General features: G+C 41.9%; 1 protein-coding gene across 1 annotated transcript in view; it reads left to right on the top strand.

Moving 5' to 3' along the window:
* The window catches only part of cdkal1 (CDK5 regulatory subunit associated protein 1-like 1), a 200,574-nt gene that overhangs the window by 18,817 nt on the left and 163,304 nt on the right, over positions 1-18,453 (top strand). The window contains exon 4 of the mRNA XM_076081315.1: positions 15,136-15,220. Within this exon, the coding sequence (XP_075937430.1) occupies positions 15,136-15,220 (85 nt within the window). The remainder of the gene's footprint in view (positions 1-15,135; positions 15,221-18,453) is intronic.

The following is an 18,453-nucleotide window of genomic DNA, read 5'->3' as shown; positions in this document are numbered from 1 at the left end:
TAACTTCATATGTGGACGGTCAAATCATGTTTAACAATGAGAAGGCAATTACACTGGCCTCCATCCAGAAGGTGAAAGAGTCTGCCGTCTTTCACTGCGAGGTGTGTGGTAAAAGTGAAAGCATCGGTATATTACTCTGTCAGTCAGTAACCTTCGAGGCCCTTCTTTCTCCCAGACACACTGACTTTTGTGCCCTTGACTCTAATAATCCCTCTCTGGCTGTGTGAAATATCTTTTCATGCCTGCACTGATGATCATAATGGTTTTCTGTCTGAGCTGCAGACTAGTGATTGGCCCCAATTACTGCATGAACCTGAGGCTTCAAATCATCCTATCTATGCAAGGTGAGCAGCGTAATGGCAAAAATCTATTTAGGCCCGCTTTCCATCCCCTGCCTGTATGCACATCGATAAATCACACTTAATGCACATTTAAAATCACAGGGAATCCGCTGCCAGATGTTTATCATTACTTCCCTCTGTTGAAATGTTTTTTCCCATATACAACCCGTACATGCCCTACAACGCCCTCCCATCGTCTTTAGCTTCAGCGGTTGCTTTGAAACTTGATAGCTCGAAGTGTATTTATTTATCCACTCTGACGCCTCGCACATTTCCAACCCTTTTAATTACAGAAGTGGCTCTGTTCTCTGGTTTGAACGCTATGCTGACAATTTCTAGTAGATTAGACACTGGTCCAATGGAAAAATGTGCCTTTATGTTGCTCAGTCTGTACATATATGCAATAAGCTGTTTGTATTACCAGTTCAGTAGTTTTACTTCACTACTTTTAGTCTCAGAGAGGGGGCCCTTGTCTGGACCCAGGTGCTCCCACAGTGTGTCTGTGATCAGATGTAAGAGAGACAGATAGACTCCAGCATCTCGCCCGGTAGAAGCAGACCTCTGCCATCCAAATTAGCGGCTGGCTTGTCTCGCAGCATTCATCATTCCTGCTCCAGTTTCAGCTGAGCTCGCCTATTTGTCACCGAGATACCACCACTTACTCTTCTAATATTAGGTCTCTCTGCTTTGCGCACCCTTATTGTTTTGTTCTTTTTCGGTCCGTTCTGCATGTTTATCATTTTCTCCCATGCTCCTCCTTTCCTTTTGTTTCCTCAAACTCAGCCTATGCCTCCAACTGTGTACCTCCTTTTCTTCATCTCTTCTCTCTTGTGAGTCTTTTGAACCTTTTTTTGCATCTCTACTACTACATGTGTTTGTGTGTACACCGTTCACACAGTCATTGTATTACTTGTCCACCGCTGTTTATATAGAAATAATACATTTTCATTCATAGTTGTGTATCAAACTAATACAAATGTCATTTTAATTTTAATTTACAACATTAACATATCATCCAACGTTAAAGATCAAAGTAGGAGCACGACCGATACAGAGCTTTGTCACAAGTTTATTAACCGGTGGCATCCCTACCCGCTACTGTTCCAACTCCATGTTTCTTAACTTATTTTTCTTGATCCCCTCCCTCCCTCTCAGCCCTCCATCCATCTCCTTTTTGTTTCTCTCTCTCTGTCGTGCAGACTCTTCCTCAGTAATGGCCTCAGAGTTGTTCAGGACAGGAGTGAAATCCCAACAGAATAGATGTTTCTAAGATGTTGTCAAACTGTTGGCATGAGTGCTATGGTGGGCCCCTGCTGTGCCTAACTTGGCATACCCTCCCTGCTTCTTAGTACACACCAACACACAGCAACGCTCTCTCACACACACACACACACACACACACACACACTGCCATATCTGTCTCTGAGAAGAGACAGTAGATTATGCGCATGCTACAAGAGGCATTGCTGTGAATTTCTGCCACTTAACTAAGCTGATATGTTGGAAAGATGCCATCAAGGCCCCCAGTGAGTCTGAGAGGACTGCAGTCTGGTATATTTTGTGAGAGTGTGTATGGGAGAAAGAAAAGAAAGGAACTGTAAAAAAAAATGACAGCTTAGATGATGTCCACACTAATCCGGATGCGTTTGAAAATGCATCCCTTTCTCTCAATTTTGAGCTTAAATCTGTATGAAGTTTTATCCGCTCCTGAAAACTAAGCTTTTTGAAAAGACTGTCCAGAGTTGACGAGTTTAAATACACTGCGATTTAAAGAGCCCCTTTCCTTATTGTCACTTGTAGCTCTTTGTGATCACTCATTTTGTGTGTTGTTACATTTGTAATCACCAAGTATATCTTGGTCTTAAAAACAGCTGGATAAACCTGTACTAAGTGATACACAGAGCAACTTTTTGGACAATTTTACTTAGCTGAAAACCTAATCTAAATCATTGACTGGATGGCTTCAATAGCCTGGTTTGGCCTGATTGCAGGCTGCTGTGCAATCTTCATCTTTCCTAATGAGACTCAGGCTGTACTTTTTTAATGCGCTCCTCATTTTTTAATCTAAGACGAGGTTAACATTGTAAATGAGAAACAGAAACAGGATCATCTTTGAAAGGAAACATCCTGTGCTCTGCCAACCCATGTGCATGACATCGGGTCTGATGACCCTCTCAACGCTACCTGTATGCCACCAGGATTAATAATAGAACTCATAATAGAAGAAACAGCAGGAGGAGCGCCAACAGCACAGAGAGCCGTTACTCAAACGCTCGCTGTAGTAAAACTGGGTCTCTCAGGTCTGTGCTGGTATTGCTCCGTAGTTGCATCAGAAGATTAACTGCCGATGACGACGCTCGTGTTTTCCTATATTTGGGAAATGTTTTAGCTTTTATACATGTGTGTTCATACGTATGTCTCTGTTTGTGTAACTGGATGAATTTGGTCAAGGGCTGCAACTTTTGATTATTTTATAATCATTATAAATTAATCTGCATATTACTTTTTTCAAAGAATCGTGAAATCTATGAAATGTCAAATAGTGAAAAAACATCAATCTGAACTTCTCAGAGCCGAATGTCCCGTCTTCAAATATCTTGTTTGTTCGACCCGCAGTGCAGAACGTTATGACAGTAAACAATAGTTTATGACAAGAAAACATACTTTATCATTGCAGATCTGTCAATTGATTAATCAACTAATTGTTTCAGCTCTAATTATGTTAATACTATAACTTTGTGTGTGTGTGTGTGTGTGTGTGTGTGTGTGTGTGTGTGTGTGTGTGTGTGTGTGTGTGTGTGTGTGTGTGTGTGTGTGTGTGTGTGTGTGTGTGTGTGTGTGTGTGTGTGTGTGTGTGTGGCCAGCGTCCCTCTAATGACAGTTGATTGCATTATCATCCACGACTGAGTGGTTGCTCACCCTGCTAGACGGATAAACCAACCGCCAAAACCCCAAGGCCCCTCTGTGTGTGTGTCTTAGTGTTTGTGTGTATGTCTTAGTGTTTGTGTATGTGACTGTGTGAGTGCTCACTTGTAAAATGTGATTGGAGGTGAAACTCGTAAGTCCTCAAAGGCCCATTCACAATTTGCCACGTCAGTGACGCAAACGTACAGATGCACACAGATATACCCCCACAAGACACACACATTGACACAAACACACAGACGTTCTGACACACACACACACACACTCTCACACCCCGAGGAGGGGGAACCTTTTAGACAGAAATGTTGTCAGCTGGGAATCTGTCTTGTTGTTCCAATCAAACATGCCCAACTTGTCACTCCTCACACACCCACTCTCACTCCTGAGCGTGGGGAATATGACTGTGTGCGTGGGAGAGGATATCCGTTATATTGGTGCCACTTTATCGGTGCCCTATGTGACTCATCATAATATACTTCTTAAGGTGTAATATGTTATTCCTTAGCTGCTGTTGCGGCGTCATGACATGTATTGATGCATTTACCGAGATCCATCGGTCGGTCAAATAAATGCATATGTTGCAGGAGTTGAGCCCTAGACTTTTGGTTTCAATTTGTGATAATGTACCGTATCATGTGACACATTACGAGAGAAATAGTGGTGGAATAATGCAGTCAAAGTTACCACAAATCATTTTATATGTCCCAAAATCAGTGTAAACCATCACCCACTCTTTGTTATTCTCATCTTTAGTGGTTATTTGCCTAAAACACACAATTGACAACTACTTAGAGCTTGTGTTAGGAAGTTAAATGGGTCATAACTCTCTCTCTCTCTAATGTCAATTTTATATTGCTGTGAAAACATCTTGACAGTAATTCAAGTTTCTTGCCAAAAATGGAATGATTTACATTCGCCCAATACATTGTACTCAGTAGAGCTTGAACGCTCCATAATGGGAGTCGATGCAACCTCCGTTAATGAGAGCGGTTATCTCCGTTAGAAGCAGAACGAGGGAGATGCTCTGTGCTGTTTGCAGTCGGGCCGGTCACTGCCATCACTCTGAGCAGCATCCGTGTGAATGAATTAGAGCAAGTGTCCAATTACGTTAGTTGTTCCAAATGTTTTTAAGGTGTTTCCAGCACCTCTTATTTTGGACTTGCAGTTGTGACAAATTGTGAGCTTCACGTCTTTTTTAGTGTGTGTGTGTGTGTGTGTGTGTGTGTGTGTGTGTGTGTGTGTGTGTGTGTGTGTGTGTGTGTGTGTGTGTGTGTGTGTGTGTGTGTGTGTGTGTGTGTGTGTGTGTGTGTGTGTGTGTGTGTGTGTGTGTGTGTGTGTGTGTGTGTGTGTGTGTGTGTGTGTGTGTGAGAGAGAGAGAGAGGTTTCTGTTTGTGTACCGACGTATAACTATCATGCAGTGGCGGTACACGTGTAAATACGACCGGCAAAAAATCAGAAATTTGAAGACAGCGGTCATGGCGGCAGCCAATTGATTGGTGCAGAGGAGATAACTTTCAAATATTTCGTTTTTTTTTACCATAACCAGCATCCTAACAACATGGCAACATATGTTGACACCAATTTACATGCAGAACAGGTGTTACTATATGACAGTATGTATTATTGTAATTAAATACAGGCTAATATAGTTTAAGTTGACTTTTAGTGAATGTTTTACGATTTACAATGTGCGCTTTCGCAGTTGTGTGACGTCAAGATTGGTTTTTCGTGATGTCCGGTTAGATGGATTTGCCTCGAGTTCACAAGTAGGAACTTTGAGGGACTGTCCATTGTACTTTGTCTCGTAGGAGCTCGGACATTTCCGTGTTGTAAATTGTCTTGACGGCAGCATTAATACGACCGTGAGTGGGTCACCGCCTGCCCAGCCTTCCAGTCCACCTGCCCTCCAAGCCAGTCAGCCTGGCATCCAGCTGTCCAGTTGGCCAATAGGGCCAGACAGGCCTTGTTAGCTCAGTCAAGTGTGTCCATTCACCCCCGAGCCACCCCTTTGCCCCACCATACGCACCCCGATAGACCACCACTGCACTGTATCCCAAGGTCAGCATGTCCTGTGGGTTTTTGTGTGCTAGTAAGATGAGAGATGAGGGCAGGGGGGGGCAGTGGAAGAGGAAGATGTGTTTGAGATAGAGGGTGGAATGGATGGAGGGTAGAAGACAGAAATAACAAGGGTGTGTGTGTGTGTGTGTGTGGAAAGTGGGTCATGGTGTGGTCTGTGTGTGTGAAGCACCAGGAGCATCATATTGACCCCTAGGGCTTGCTGTCTGCCTTCTCTCTCTCTCTCTCTCTCTCTCTCTCTCTCTCTCTCTCTCTCTCTCTCTCTCTCTCTCTCTCTCTCTCTCTCTCTCTCTCTCTCTCTCTCTCTCTCTCTCTCTCTCTCTCTCTCTCTCTCTCTCTCTCTCTCTCTCTCTCTCTCTCTCTCTCTCTCTCTCTCTCTCTCTCTCTCTCTCTCTCTCTCTCTCTCTCTCTCTCTCTCAGTCACACACACTGCACACACACATACATATACACTCCCAAACATCTCTGCCTTTGCCTTCATACATCATCTACTAGGGCTGGAGGCCAGAGGGAAATCAGAGACGACATAGATCTGTTTCTTTGGTCTGGAAAATATTCACATCTCAATCACTCAGATACTTTATTTTAAGTAGTCTGGGGAAATGACGGAATGGACTCGTACAGAGTGGGGCCAAACAGCATAGGAAATGTAATCCCAATTTGATTGAGAACTAGTTGTACTGCAAAGACAGCAAGTGCAAACAACTATTTCTCTTCAGTCTTTTTTGCCTTGTTCCTCTGTACCGTGAAGTCTGCCTGTATAGCTTAACTCTACCCGCTCGTCTCCACTGGGGACAGATATAACTTACACAGTGTACGTAGCGGGCGAGGGAATGTCAGAGAGAGTTTGGCAACTTGTTAAGTAGGTCTGTCTGAAATGGAAAGTATGATGCTGCAGCCTCGGTGATAGCAGTGTTATATATGATATACATATCATCCAGAGAGGGAATTAAAGCCGTCTGTATGAAAGGTTTATGATGCTTGGAAAGCAGAGAGTCTCCAGAGCTCCATTTCCAGATAAATAGACAAGATCTGACTGCAGTGAACTTCCCTGAACTGCCTGAAATACCCGAGCAGGATGCTGGATCAGCGAGAGCTCCAAATGCTGCGTACTCTCCTGACGGGGAGAAACAAATCTGTTTGCAGAGTAATCACCACGGGAGCTCCACAGTGCTAGAAAGCAAGATCGCTGTTTCATTTTAGATTGCAATCACATCAACACGAGTCTTTAATTATTTAGATCACAGTGCCAATTACTGAGAGGAATGTGTCACTGTGAGCCTTTGTAAGTCAACCCACTATTTATAGAACAGGTTTTTGTACACATAACCTCGCAGTGCAGAAGTCACAAGGGACGTATGACGTCCTGTAATTGTCCGTATGATTATTCATCTTTTATTTCACAGCAGATATTGTGGATAGGTTGGACAGTAAAACAATAAAGGCAATTTTGATGCCTTTTTAATGCATCACAAGTAGACACATTTGAATGTTCTAGTAAATTAAACAGGCAAGTTGGGTGCTTGATGAATAAGGGGACAAGTTGATTGCCATAGAATGTAAAAGTTTTTTAAGGAAAACCCAACTTGTGTTCCACTGCAAAATCCTACAGAGAGATATTCTGTCCGTAAGAAGTCGATCAGCTGAGGACAGTAATTGTAAGATGGAGTTAGTCTCGTGTTATTTAGACTAGTGTCTAGTCTGTGTATGATGGAGTGGGGGAAATGAAAAGCAGACAGCGCTGAGGTTAATATTGGTGTTGGACGGTGCAGTAGAAATTGACGAAGTACAGACGGGAGGGAACCAGAATAAGAAAGTTTTGATATGGGTAAAAACAAGGAAGTAGTGACAACTCGGGGTTTGCAAACGACACAAGCTGGAGGAAAGTAGTGAAAGTGAGTGGGCGTTACTTATGGTGGTTAAATGAGACGGGAGAGTACGGGAAATATAGAGTTTGGGTAAAATGAAAAGAGAAAATATCAAAGAGAAGTTATGATGGGGGGGAAAAGAGGGAGTAAAATGCCGATGGTTGTTTTAGGCTGTTGTGATAAAATAGCAGGTATGTGCCTGCTGAGTTTAACAACGTAAAAGAATTACACCCGTCTCTTCTTACCTCCCTCCGTGTCTGTGCCTACATTTCTACACTCTGGTGTCTCCAGTAAAATACTGTCATTTGAAACAATTCTGAAAACCATCTTTACTCCCATGATATCTTTAGACACTTATTTCTCTCATTTTTAGAGAAAATGGAATTTTGTCCTTGTTTGACTCCGTGTGTCCACCTCTGGCGACTCCGGGCCTAATTTTCTCCAGAGAGGCCCCAGCTAGCTAGTGGAGTCTCACCTTTTCTAATGAAACACACAGACTCCTGCTACCAGGGTTCTACTCCAACTTCACTTGATATGCTTTAGTTTGTGCTTAGTGTGCAGTATAACCCTGTTGAAAGGCTGCTCTATGTTCCATGTGTGATAATATACATGATGTGGCGTGTTGTTGTGCTGCAAAAACAGTGTGCAAACATGAATGTTTACATGCAGCTGCAATTGTGTTGTATCTTTTTTATGTTGTGTAAAGGTAAAATGCTGCTAATGAGAAAATATCAGTTTTAATCAGCTGCTTTTAGGAAAACAGACTCATTCATAAACTCCTCACGTAAGTATGAAAACATGTTTGTCTATTTACAGTAAATAGTTGAATTTACCGTTGACAGTTGGCACATCTGCATGTAGTGGATGGATACATGGGAGTTCAGGGAAATGACCGTATTCCCATTGTGTCTGTTATGTTTGTTTGTGTTTGTCTGCTTTCTGACCCTGCAGCTGAGCCTCCTCTCCGTTCTCTGTGGGGTGCTGCACACAGCTGTGGGTAGGGATGAACCGAGAACTGACACTTTGGTCGATGCCAAAATTCGGAAAACATCACTGTGCTCATTTTGTCTACAGTACTGCAGGTAGCATAGTTACCTGGAATCAAGGCTCAAACCGTCGTCCCGGGACGACAGAACATTTGCCCGACGTACTACAAAATGTGAGCAACAAATTAGTGTTGACACCGACAGGAGGCGAGCTAGTAGCTAGTAACGTATTAGCTTTGTATCAGCCAGTGCGCAGCAGCAGCACAAGCCTTTATGGCAACCAAAGTTTACAATTGGCTTTCACGAACTGAAAACACAAAATGAAAATGAAAAAGTTGCAAAACGACAACACAAACAACTCTGACTGGACAACTAGTGAACACCGACATCATTTGCCAATAAAACAGAATCCATCATTTCTTATTTTGAAACACATATTTATAGAATTTCAAAGGTGAACACACAAACCTGGCAAGTGCACTAAAACATGTTGGCCAATAAAATCAATATATTTTTTAATGATGTTTATGAAACAACTGTTTTATTTTAGATGAGAGCAGGATACTTAATTCTCTTCCCAGCTGCTTTCCCCCTCTCCCTACTCCTTATCCCCCTCTATTCACTCTCTCTTTTTTTCCCACTTTCACCACCACCACTACGTCTTTCTCCTGCTTCCTCATTTCACATTTCGTTTAGTCGCTCTGTCTCCGTCCCACATTGTACTGCTTTTTGCTCACATTGTTGGTCATCCTTGAATCCCATTTGGCTATTGCCTATCAGCTGCCTCCACTTCACACTCGCTCTTCTCTTGTTATTCCTCTCTCAGGACGGCCCTCTTCATCGACTCTCTGTCCTGCCTGTTCCTCTTAATCCTTTTTGTTGTCTTTCCTTTTACATACATAAGCACCCATCTGATCCTCGCTCTCACTCTTTCATTCTTTTGTCCATCTTTCCAGCTGTACTTATTTGATGCGTGCACCTGCTCCCGTAACCCTCTCTCCTCATCTCCATAGGGAGTCGTGGGATTGAAATTTGTTATGTATGACCTTGTGTATATTGTTACACAAACACACACACACACTGACCCCAGGTGTTGCCTCTCCAATATCCCACTCTCTCTCATATGATTTGGTTGAGGTGTGTATGTAGGATGAACCCTACACACACACACACACGTCATTTTCCTTTTGCGTACAGTGGGTTCAACTGTTTGAGAGTGGTGGAATTCCTTATATTACTTATTGGAAAATCTCTTGCACACGCAACGAAAAAACAATTTATTTGGAGGTCAGCTGTTGTGGTCAAATGTAATATATGTCTTTATATTGGATCAAATATAAAACAGGCTTTTCATCTGTGGGTTGCAGACTGAGTGAAATAGTGTCATTATTATGTGTGTGTGTGTGTGTGTGTGTCAGCGAGAGAGATATTTGTAGGTGTAAAGGTACTAATACAAATAGTGCAAAATTCCAGCTATACTATCTGATGAACTAATGTTATACAAATGAGCTTTGGTAAATCATTTTGTCAAGTCCTCCAATACTGCCAAGTCATGATAAACGGTTATTGATCTTAAATTAGGGCAGTCGGTAAAAACATAGTCTATACTGTTTTCTGATGGACGTAAGTTAATTAAACCTATAGTTACAAATAACTATAATATTATTTAGCTTTTTGCATTCCTGAATTTTGTTATATTCTCACATTTAATTTATTTTTCTTTTGTGGGTACTTCATGTTAAGGCTGTGCATTCATATTGCAAAGTATATAAATAAGCACAACATCTGTAGTGGTATATTATATTAATAATAACTGATGCAGAAATGTTCTCAGCCTTCTCTTCACACTCCTTTCAAAGCTATGAGTTCCAGACTGTTTAATACAGGGCTAATGTAGACTCATTTTGCAAACCACACACACACACACACACACACACACACACACACACACACACACACACACACTTGGACATTTACCCCCCTCTCACACATGGATACACACACCCCCACACATACCAGGATGCTTGTCTTACCCCCTGGGCCTTATATCTTCATCAGATAAAAGACTAGTCAACAGTGCTTGTGCACATTCTGTACCAACAACTTCTCACATAACTGCCTGATGGCCATGATTTGCAAAGATAAACCAAAATCCTCCGCTGTCATTGGCTGCCCCTTCATACCTATGCAAATGTCACTTTCAAGAGATCTCCCAGTAACAGCATTTCTTGGTGTGGTATTAACTTATGTGCACTTCAATGGTGCGTCATTGGAGGTTACCCCCAGGCTTTATTCCCACACTGACGCAGAGATGAGCAGAAAAACACACATGTTGGGAACCATGAATTAATAACCTAACATATTATAACATATTCCCTAAAGGTACATCTGCTCTTTGCTGTCCACATTTTGACAACAGATGTTCAGCTGACAGTTGCACTGTCCACTGCCGTTTTGCTCCAGGTTATTCTTGACTGAATTGCACATTTCTTTCAACATGTAAAACGTATAAATATTTGGCTTTTAGTAATGCACAATTTAGCCTTTTATAGAGTCAGAGTCATCTGTTGTCGAGCTCATTGCGACTGCTGTGCCAAGTAAGAGTTGCTGCTAATGACGGGCGGGACAATGCAATGGATGACAGCAGTTACGGCTCGATACATCTCAAACGAGATGAAGTTCTCTCAACAGAAGCAACTGGCGCTGAGATTGTGACAGCCATTGTCAGTGCAGTCCATAGACTGTGGCGTTATTCCTCTAACTGATTTTGGTGGAGGAATCAGAGTGTCTCCATGCTGTAATTTGTGGTAGCAACTGTGGAGATGTGTCATTGCGGACCAATCACTGTCAGTGTTTGCGTTCCCACTCGGCTTTCCTGTGACCTTCCTGTAATGCATCATTAGACGATGTAAATTAGGCAGCACTGCAAAAGTTATTTTCCCCGACCGAATAACTCAAAATATCCAGTGATGTCAGAGGTTTTACTTTGATCTGCAATGGCTTGGTTTTATCATCTGCCTCATGTAGAGTTTATTGCAAATTTCTTTGTTCAAGAAAATTCACAGAGTCAACATCATCACACTCGAGTAGTATTTGTCTGATGGTGATTTTCTTTCCCGCTGTTTATCTTAAATTAATCATTAGCTTGGGCCAAGCTAAAGTTAGCTTACAACAGCACTGCTTTGCCATTCAATTAAGGTTGATTTGTTATTTCATGACTTGTCATATAAGTCTTGTTACTGTCAATGATAATACCATTTAAATCAGGAATCAGCAGACTGGACATTGCGCTTGATTTTCCCTTTATTTAACTTCTGTCCCATTTAAATTTGTATGCGTTAAATCATATCCTGTGTACATGTTAATGTGTACATTTACAAGGAATTGATTTAGTTTTCAACAGTGTCTTTATCTCTCCTTTTTCGCCATCTCTTCAGCCACTTGGTGTCCCTGCAACAATACATGTGGGGATATGTCACTGTCTAGCACACATCAATTTACCCGCACACTTTTAATATTTCCTCTGGAGCCACTATTTCCAGTCAGAATTGAGTTTTTGTGTTATGCTTGCTAAAACACTCCGCTCCCTTGTGTGTGGGGTCAGATTTCTCTCTTTGGGTTAACCCCAACAATTGTAGCAATTTTAAACAAACACAATCATCCACAGAAGGTCTTGCACCAAGAGACAGCTGTAGCCCCCGGGTCCTGACTGCAGCACCGCAGTACCCATGACCCCGAAATACTGTGAAGACACCATCACTTAGTCGGGGGCTGTCTGAATTATTCCTGTCTTGTTGTAAAAAAAAATAGAGGAGTTAGAAATGATTAAAGTAGAAATCCCCAAACCAAAACAAGGTTAAAGTTTTCTTTTTTTAGCCTCCAGATTAAACCTTTCTGAATGAGCAGCAGCTGCTGCCTGGATTAATCTCAATTCATGGTGATGGCTCTGACCCCCAGTTCATTGGCAGCAGTTGTAACTGATGTGACCTGTCACAGATTTTCTCGATATCTGCTGCTGAAGTTTGATAATGTCAACCTTTTGTACTTGTGTGGATCTGCTTTGCTGATCCTATGCTGGATCAAAACCAGTGGCTGCTGTTGAAAGAGTCATAGAGGTTTACAGCTACAAATACCATTCAGTGATGACAAATAAGCATTTCCAAGTCATATATAAAAGTAAAAGTGAGTCACATTCTCATTAGACTTACCCGGTTAAATAAAGGCACATTTACCTGCATATTTTTTGTTTTACTTTCCGCTTTAGTTCTTTTTTTCTGTAGTTTTATCTGTACTGGTAATTTTTTCTGACTTTGTAGAAAGGGTTGTTTAGCAGATGTTTGTATTTGTCTTTTGTGTGTGTGTTTGTGTGTGTGTGTGTGTCTGTTAAATTGATGCTGAGCTTGTTATTGTTGGTCTGGAAAGCCTCCCTCGGGACAGAGAGGAGACAGCTGAGACCACTCCCACTAGTCCTGCGTGTGCGTGTGTGTGTGTGTGTGTGTGTGTGTTGGTTGCTTAGACAAATAAAGGTTGGCATAATGGCCACCCTTTGCCAGCTGCATTTATTCTCCCTCTTTCTCTCTCTAACCCATACGCACACATATTTCATAGTTTGGGATTAGGATTACTTTTATAATCTTATACTCTTTGGCCTTTCTATATTTTGTCCTGTCCATCCCCCCCGAGCATGATTCCCCACAAAACACTGAGGCCCAAACAAACCAACACATGATTCATGTTCTACCAGTGTGACTCACATCATTTTAGTGCTTTTTGAAGACATGCAGCTGTACTACTGTTTTTACGAGACGTGAATAAGTCTTGCTTACTGTCGGATACAATCCGTAAAACACCCCTCAAAGCACTGCTGTGTTTCTAAATCTAATTTGAAATTCCCTTTTTATCTTACAGATTTGTAGTTTTGTTGGTCTTTTCTGTCTCATAACTGGCATTCAATTTATTGAAACTTGAACACTCCCCGATATTATTTGACAAGTGATAATAATAGTGCCACTGCAATAGAGCTTTCATATGTATTGTTCTAACTCCTAAAAAAACTGATTGTTGAGAGAGAATAAGAATGATAGTGAAGACCTTTAACTTTATTTGTGTCTTATTGTAATTCATTTAATGGACGGTGTGTGTGTGTGTGTGTGTGTGTGTGTGTGTGTGTGTGTGTGTGTGTGTGTGTGTGTGTGTGTGTGTGTGTGTGTGTGTGTGTGTGTGTGTGTGTGTGTGTGTGTGTGTGTGTGTGTGTGTGTGTGTGTGTGTGTGTGTGTGTGTGTGTGTGTGTGTGTGTGTGTGTGTGTGCAGCTTGAGAGTGAGAGAGTTTACCTCGGGTAAGGTCTAGTGTGGTTAATAACCCCCCCCTTTCTCCACACCCTGCGACCTGCTGTGTGTGATACAGGTGGCTAAAGTTGTATAAAGTTAACTAATGCGGGGACTACAGTGTGAGTGGGGTGTGTGTATGCTTGACTGCAGCGGGGAAGTGGATTCCAAGTGAAATATCTGGTTCAGTCAGCGTAAAGGAGCAGGCTTCCAGCTCCCCACCGCCGCCGCCGTGCCATTCCCCCCCGATCATGTGTGTCTGTGTGTGACAGCTCTCCTAGCAGTGCCATGCAAAGCCTGCCACCAGCGGCTTGTGCAGCAGCCGAGCTTAACATCACAAGGAGCATTGCACTTGTCTCTCTCTCTCTGTGTGTGTGTGTGTGTTAAACACAAGTTTAATTGACGTTCTTATTTCAAGTAACTTGTCCTGTTTTTGAGTATTTCGACAAAAGGTGGTTGTTTATTATATACTTGTTTTCTTCCATAAATCTGGCTGTTATGAGACACTCAAGAATATTTTTGGTCTAGCAACAATTAGTTGAGTGGTTTTCAGTTTTCAGAATCGACTGGTAGAGATGGGGTGGGATCAGCCATCGTAAGTACCAGACACTGAGATGCAGATGAAATCTCACAAGAAGCTTGTAAGTTACCTTTGAGTTTACATTATAACTCTGATTCATTTTGCTGTTCAGCACCATCACTGACATGATCAAACTGTAGCAAAAGAGTCGAGGCATTTCTTCTTTCTTTCCTACTTTAAATCTCCACGTCCAAGGGTGCCATGCCCATAAACACGCTTTATCATCCAGCAGGTACAGGTACACCTGTATTGGGTCAGAGACAGTCCAGTGGCTGGATGGGATGCTCTTGGTAACTTTAAGGTCTCCTTACCAAAACAACCTTATTAAGACAACACATTGAACACTAGCAGGTATCGCTATAATGTTGTAAGTTTACAACAAATGGAACCCAAACTATTAAATATACAACTCTGGCTGATGTTACACAGCAATAGGAGGCCAGTACAGATAAAACATCTGGCTCTAGCTTCAGCATTGTGAATTAGCTGCCGCTGAGCCAGGGATGAGCGACACAAACAAACACATCTGTACATCGCAGTCAGTGAGCTGGAACCATGAGGAACTCTTTTCAAATCTGCAAATGTGATACCTGTATAACTCTATCTGTGTGTGTGTGTGTGTGTGTATATATATATATATATATATATATATATATAATACCTTTAACTTTACATTACAGTCACTTAGCAGACGCTTTTATCCAAAGCGACTTACAATACGTGTATTCAACATAGGTATTCAAGAGAACTACTAGTCACCAGAAGTCATAAGTGCATCTCCTTTTTTAAACAAGCATCTAACTTTAACTCATTAGAAACCTTAAGATCTTAAGAGATTATTATGTGTGGTTCTGAAAAGAGGCTGCTTAGACTTACTGATACACGCAGGAACAAAATAACTTGTGCTGTTTTAGGATTCCTTATGCTTTCCTGAATCCTTTATTATATTACGTGTTGATTGTTTTTTCTTTATGAAGTCACGCTCGTGTGGTGTGAAAATATGAACTAAAGATCTTCTTTCTCTCTTTCTACAGACGACCCATCAGACGCAGACCTGTGGGTGCTCAACAGCTGCACTGTGAAAAACCCGGCAGAGGACCACTTCAGAAACTCCATCAGGTACTGACCAACACACGATGTTCCAACACTTTGTCTCCCATCTTCTGTTTCATGTAGACGGGAGAACATGGTGTAAGGTTTTTCATTACAATACACGAGCTGATTGAACCTTTTACAGAATATATTACGGTGGTATAAATTCATCAGGACTAGTTTGTAAGTATAGGAGATCAAAAAACAAAAAATCCAACATGATCCCAAAGTTATTCTCCTTTGCACCCGTCGACCTACAGCTGTATAATACTTAAGTATTTGATACCCATCGGCAAAAGAATACGAGACAAATAGAGTAATTTTAGTCTTGGAACATTACATTACAGTCATTTAGCAGACGCTTTTATCCAAAGCGACTTACAATTCAGAGTCTATCACATTTCTACACCGTAGGCACAGCTACGGGAGCAATTTTGGGGTTAAGTGTCTTGCTCAAGGACACATCGACATGCGACTAGCGGAGCCGGAGCCGGGGTTCGAACTGCCGACCCTCTGATTGAAAGACGGCCCTTATCCACTTAGCCACAGTCGCCCCCTACATCTTCATCTTCAGTTATTTCAAAATTCTATTTGTCTCCACAACACAGCCAGTGTAGCCCCCCAAAAAAGTAATTATGATTATTGTTGCTGTTTCATTCACGTTTTTCTATATAGCACACACTTTTCCCGTGTGTGTGTGTGTGTGTGTGTGTGTGTGTGTGTGTGTGTGTGTGTGTGTGTGTGTGTGTGTGTGTGTGTGTGTGTGTGTGTGTGTGTGTGTGTGTGTGTGTGTGTGTGTGTGTGTGTGTGTGTGTGTGTGTGTGTGTTTTATGTATTCAGCTTGTTACTCCATGTCAGTTTCCACCTACTCACTGTTCCACTGGTCTCTCACTGCACCGGTGAAACACGCGCACGCACAGAGGGAGGCAGAGTGGAAGAGATATTTGCATAAACACAGAGAAATTAAGCTAGAAACTGTTTTGCATTTTGATTACTTTCCATCCATCAGGGGCACACCCACACCTGGCGGATGTGTGTGGTTTAGAGAGAGAGAGAGAGAGAGAGCTGAATCACTGGGTGACTGTTAGCAGAAATCAGGATTTTTAGGTTTCAGTTCAGAACTCACGATGTTTACGGGCGGTGAGCAGAAATCAGATGCCATCAAATCAGAGTAACATTTTGATGTGATCATATTGACTGTTTTCACGATTATCAGATACAGTTTTAAACTCCAGACATTTGTTTTCCTCTAAAATCATTGGTTGGAGCCATGTCAAATCCAGATAATCCACTTGAGCCTGTCTCGAGGGACCATTAGAGGAACTGCATGTTAAAACACATCTGCACTGACCAACACAACATAAATGGCTTACATAGTTAATCATAATCGAATTATATGTAAATACTGATTAAGAGCGCCTTTGGCAAGCTTTAAATCTCCTTACTTGTCTAAAAAAATGTATACAATTTTACAATTCTATTGTCACTTTTCCAGCATATAAAGGCCAAACATTTGCTGTCTCCAGCATCTAAAACATGACAAATTGTTGTTTTCTTTGTCTTGCTAATGGTAAACACATTTACTTTTAGGTTTGTATTTAACAAAACAAACAATTTAAATATGTTACGTTGGGCTACAGAAAATTGCGATGGTGTCGTTCTCAATTGTTTTGGGACATTTTATAGACGCAGAACTTAATTTGTAAATAAATCCACAGTGAAAGAAGGGAGGCTACACCTTGCTGTGGCTGTTTCAACAGCACTGTTGTTTGGCACGTTTGAATAGACAACTTATTGATGAATTGCATTTTACATTTTGGATGAATCATCATAACTGAGTAGCTTAGAAGGAAATATTAGTTTCCATCAGACCAATCTTCCTGTCTTGCTGCTTCAGCTGTCTCCTCACGCTCACTTTGTCCTTCACCCTTCCTGTCATGCCAATTTTGTACGCAAAGACATTTTCCAATTGAAATGCACCAAATAATAACAGACTTCAGAACTTCTTTGTCTTCTTAGTTGATGCCAGAGTTTTTCTTTTTTCTTTACAATTAATCCTCCAATCATTGGGAGGGACACACACACACACACACACACACACACACACACACACACACACAGGAGGAATGTGAGAGGGTTTTTTTCTTCCTTTCATCACTTTCTGCTTTCTGCTTGCATGATGGAGACACAAAATGAAGGGGTACAGGATCAAAGCGAATCCAAATACCCACATAAAGTTTGTTCTTATTCCCTCATTCTTCTCTTGCTTCTCTCCTTATGATGGACGGACAGAACAAATGAGTGGAGGAGGCAGGCACACGGGCTGCCTCGCGCTCAGTCACACGCTGGCCGTTATGCCTGCACCTCCTGGTACCGCAAAGGCGCGCATACACACACACATTATAATTCACACACACACACACACACTTGCATGGATGGGGCCTCATATCTAGCAGTGGTGAAAATATCTTCAGTGGTTCTTTTTGTCTTGGAAATCTTAAATCTAAATGTTAACATTAGATAAGTCTTTTGTTTGAAGATGGTAGAGGTTGATGTTTGATGTGCATGTGACGTGCAGGTAGATGTGGTAAAGCTGGTTACAGACTAGAAAAGGTCCAGCTAAGAAGAAGAAACAATAATTGTCGGTGTGTTGTCTCTGCACTTATTAAAAGCCATAAGCTGCTGATCGTACACACTTTTCACAGGAAAACATGGCAATATTTCAGATCAGTAAAATTCACTCTCTTCACCGTCGCCTTTTTAAGATCCTGCCGTCTCTAGAAAAAGCAGATCCACACGAACACACTGCTTCTGTGACGATACAAACGGACGGGAAATACTCGCTGACGTCATTTTTCTCATTCATTTAAAATGTTTATTAGCATACTCTCCGTTGTAGGCCGCTCAAAAGTGCTGATGTTTGCCATATATGGTATGGTATCAGACAACTGCATGAGGCGTTCTACTTGCCCCGGGCAAGCGTTAATGTCGTGCCCTGGTGTGTAAAAGAAATATCCCCCATGGCAGTGGCACATGGGACATTATGTACAACCAACACACACGGTCGCAGAAGTAACACTCGGTGTACTAGTAAATGAGTTGAGGGGTTTACAATGGAAGCACAGGGGCTTTCAGCAGTCTTCTATCACGGTTTTGGAGAGACGCGGTGAAAAGACGGTTTATTACTTCTGGAGAACTGGGGCTTAGTTGGCAACCATGCCAAGTGTGTGGGATAAGAAGTTGTGTTTTTGTCAGGTGGA

This window comes from Anarhichas minor, unplaced genomic scaffold, assembly GCF_050575085.1.
Source record: "Anarhichas minor isolate MPS153535 unplaced genomic scaffold, ASM5057508v1 ptg000080l, whole genome shotgun sequence".
Lineage (NCBI taxonomy): Eukaryota > Metazoa > Chordata > Actinopteri > Perciformes > Anarhichadidae > Anarhichas > Anarhichas minor.
Note: the sequence above shows the minus strand (reverse complement) of the source record. Positions and strands in the feature narration are given on the sequence as shown.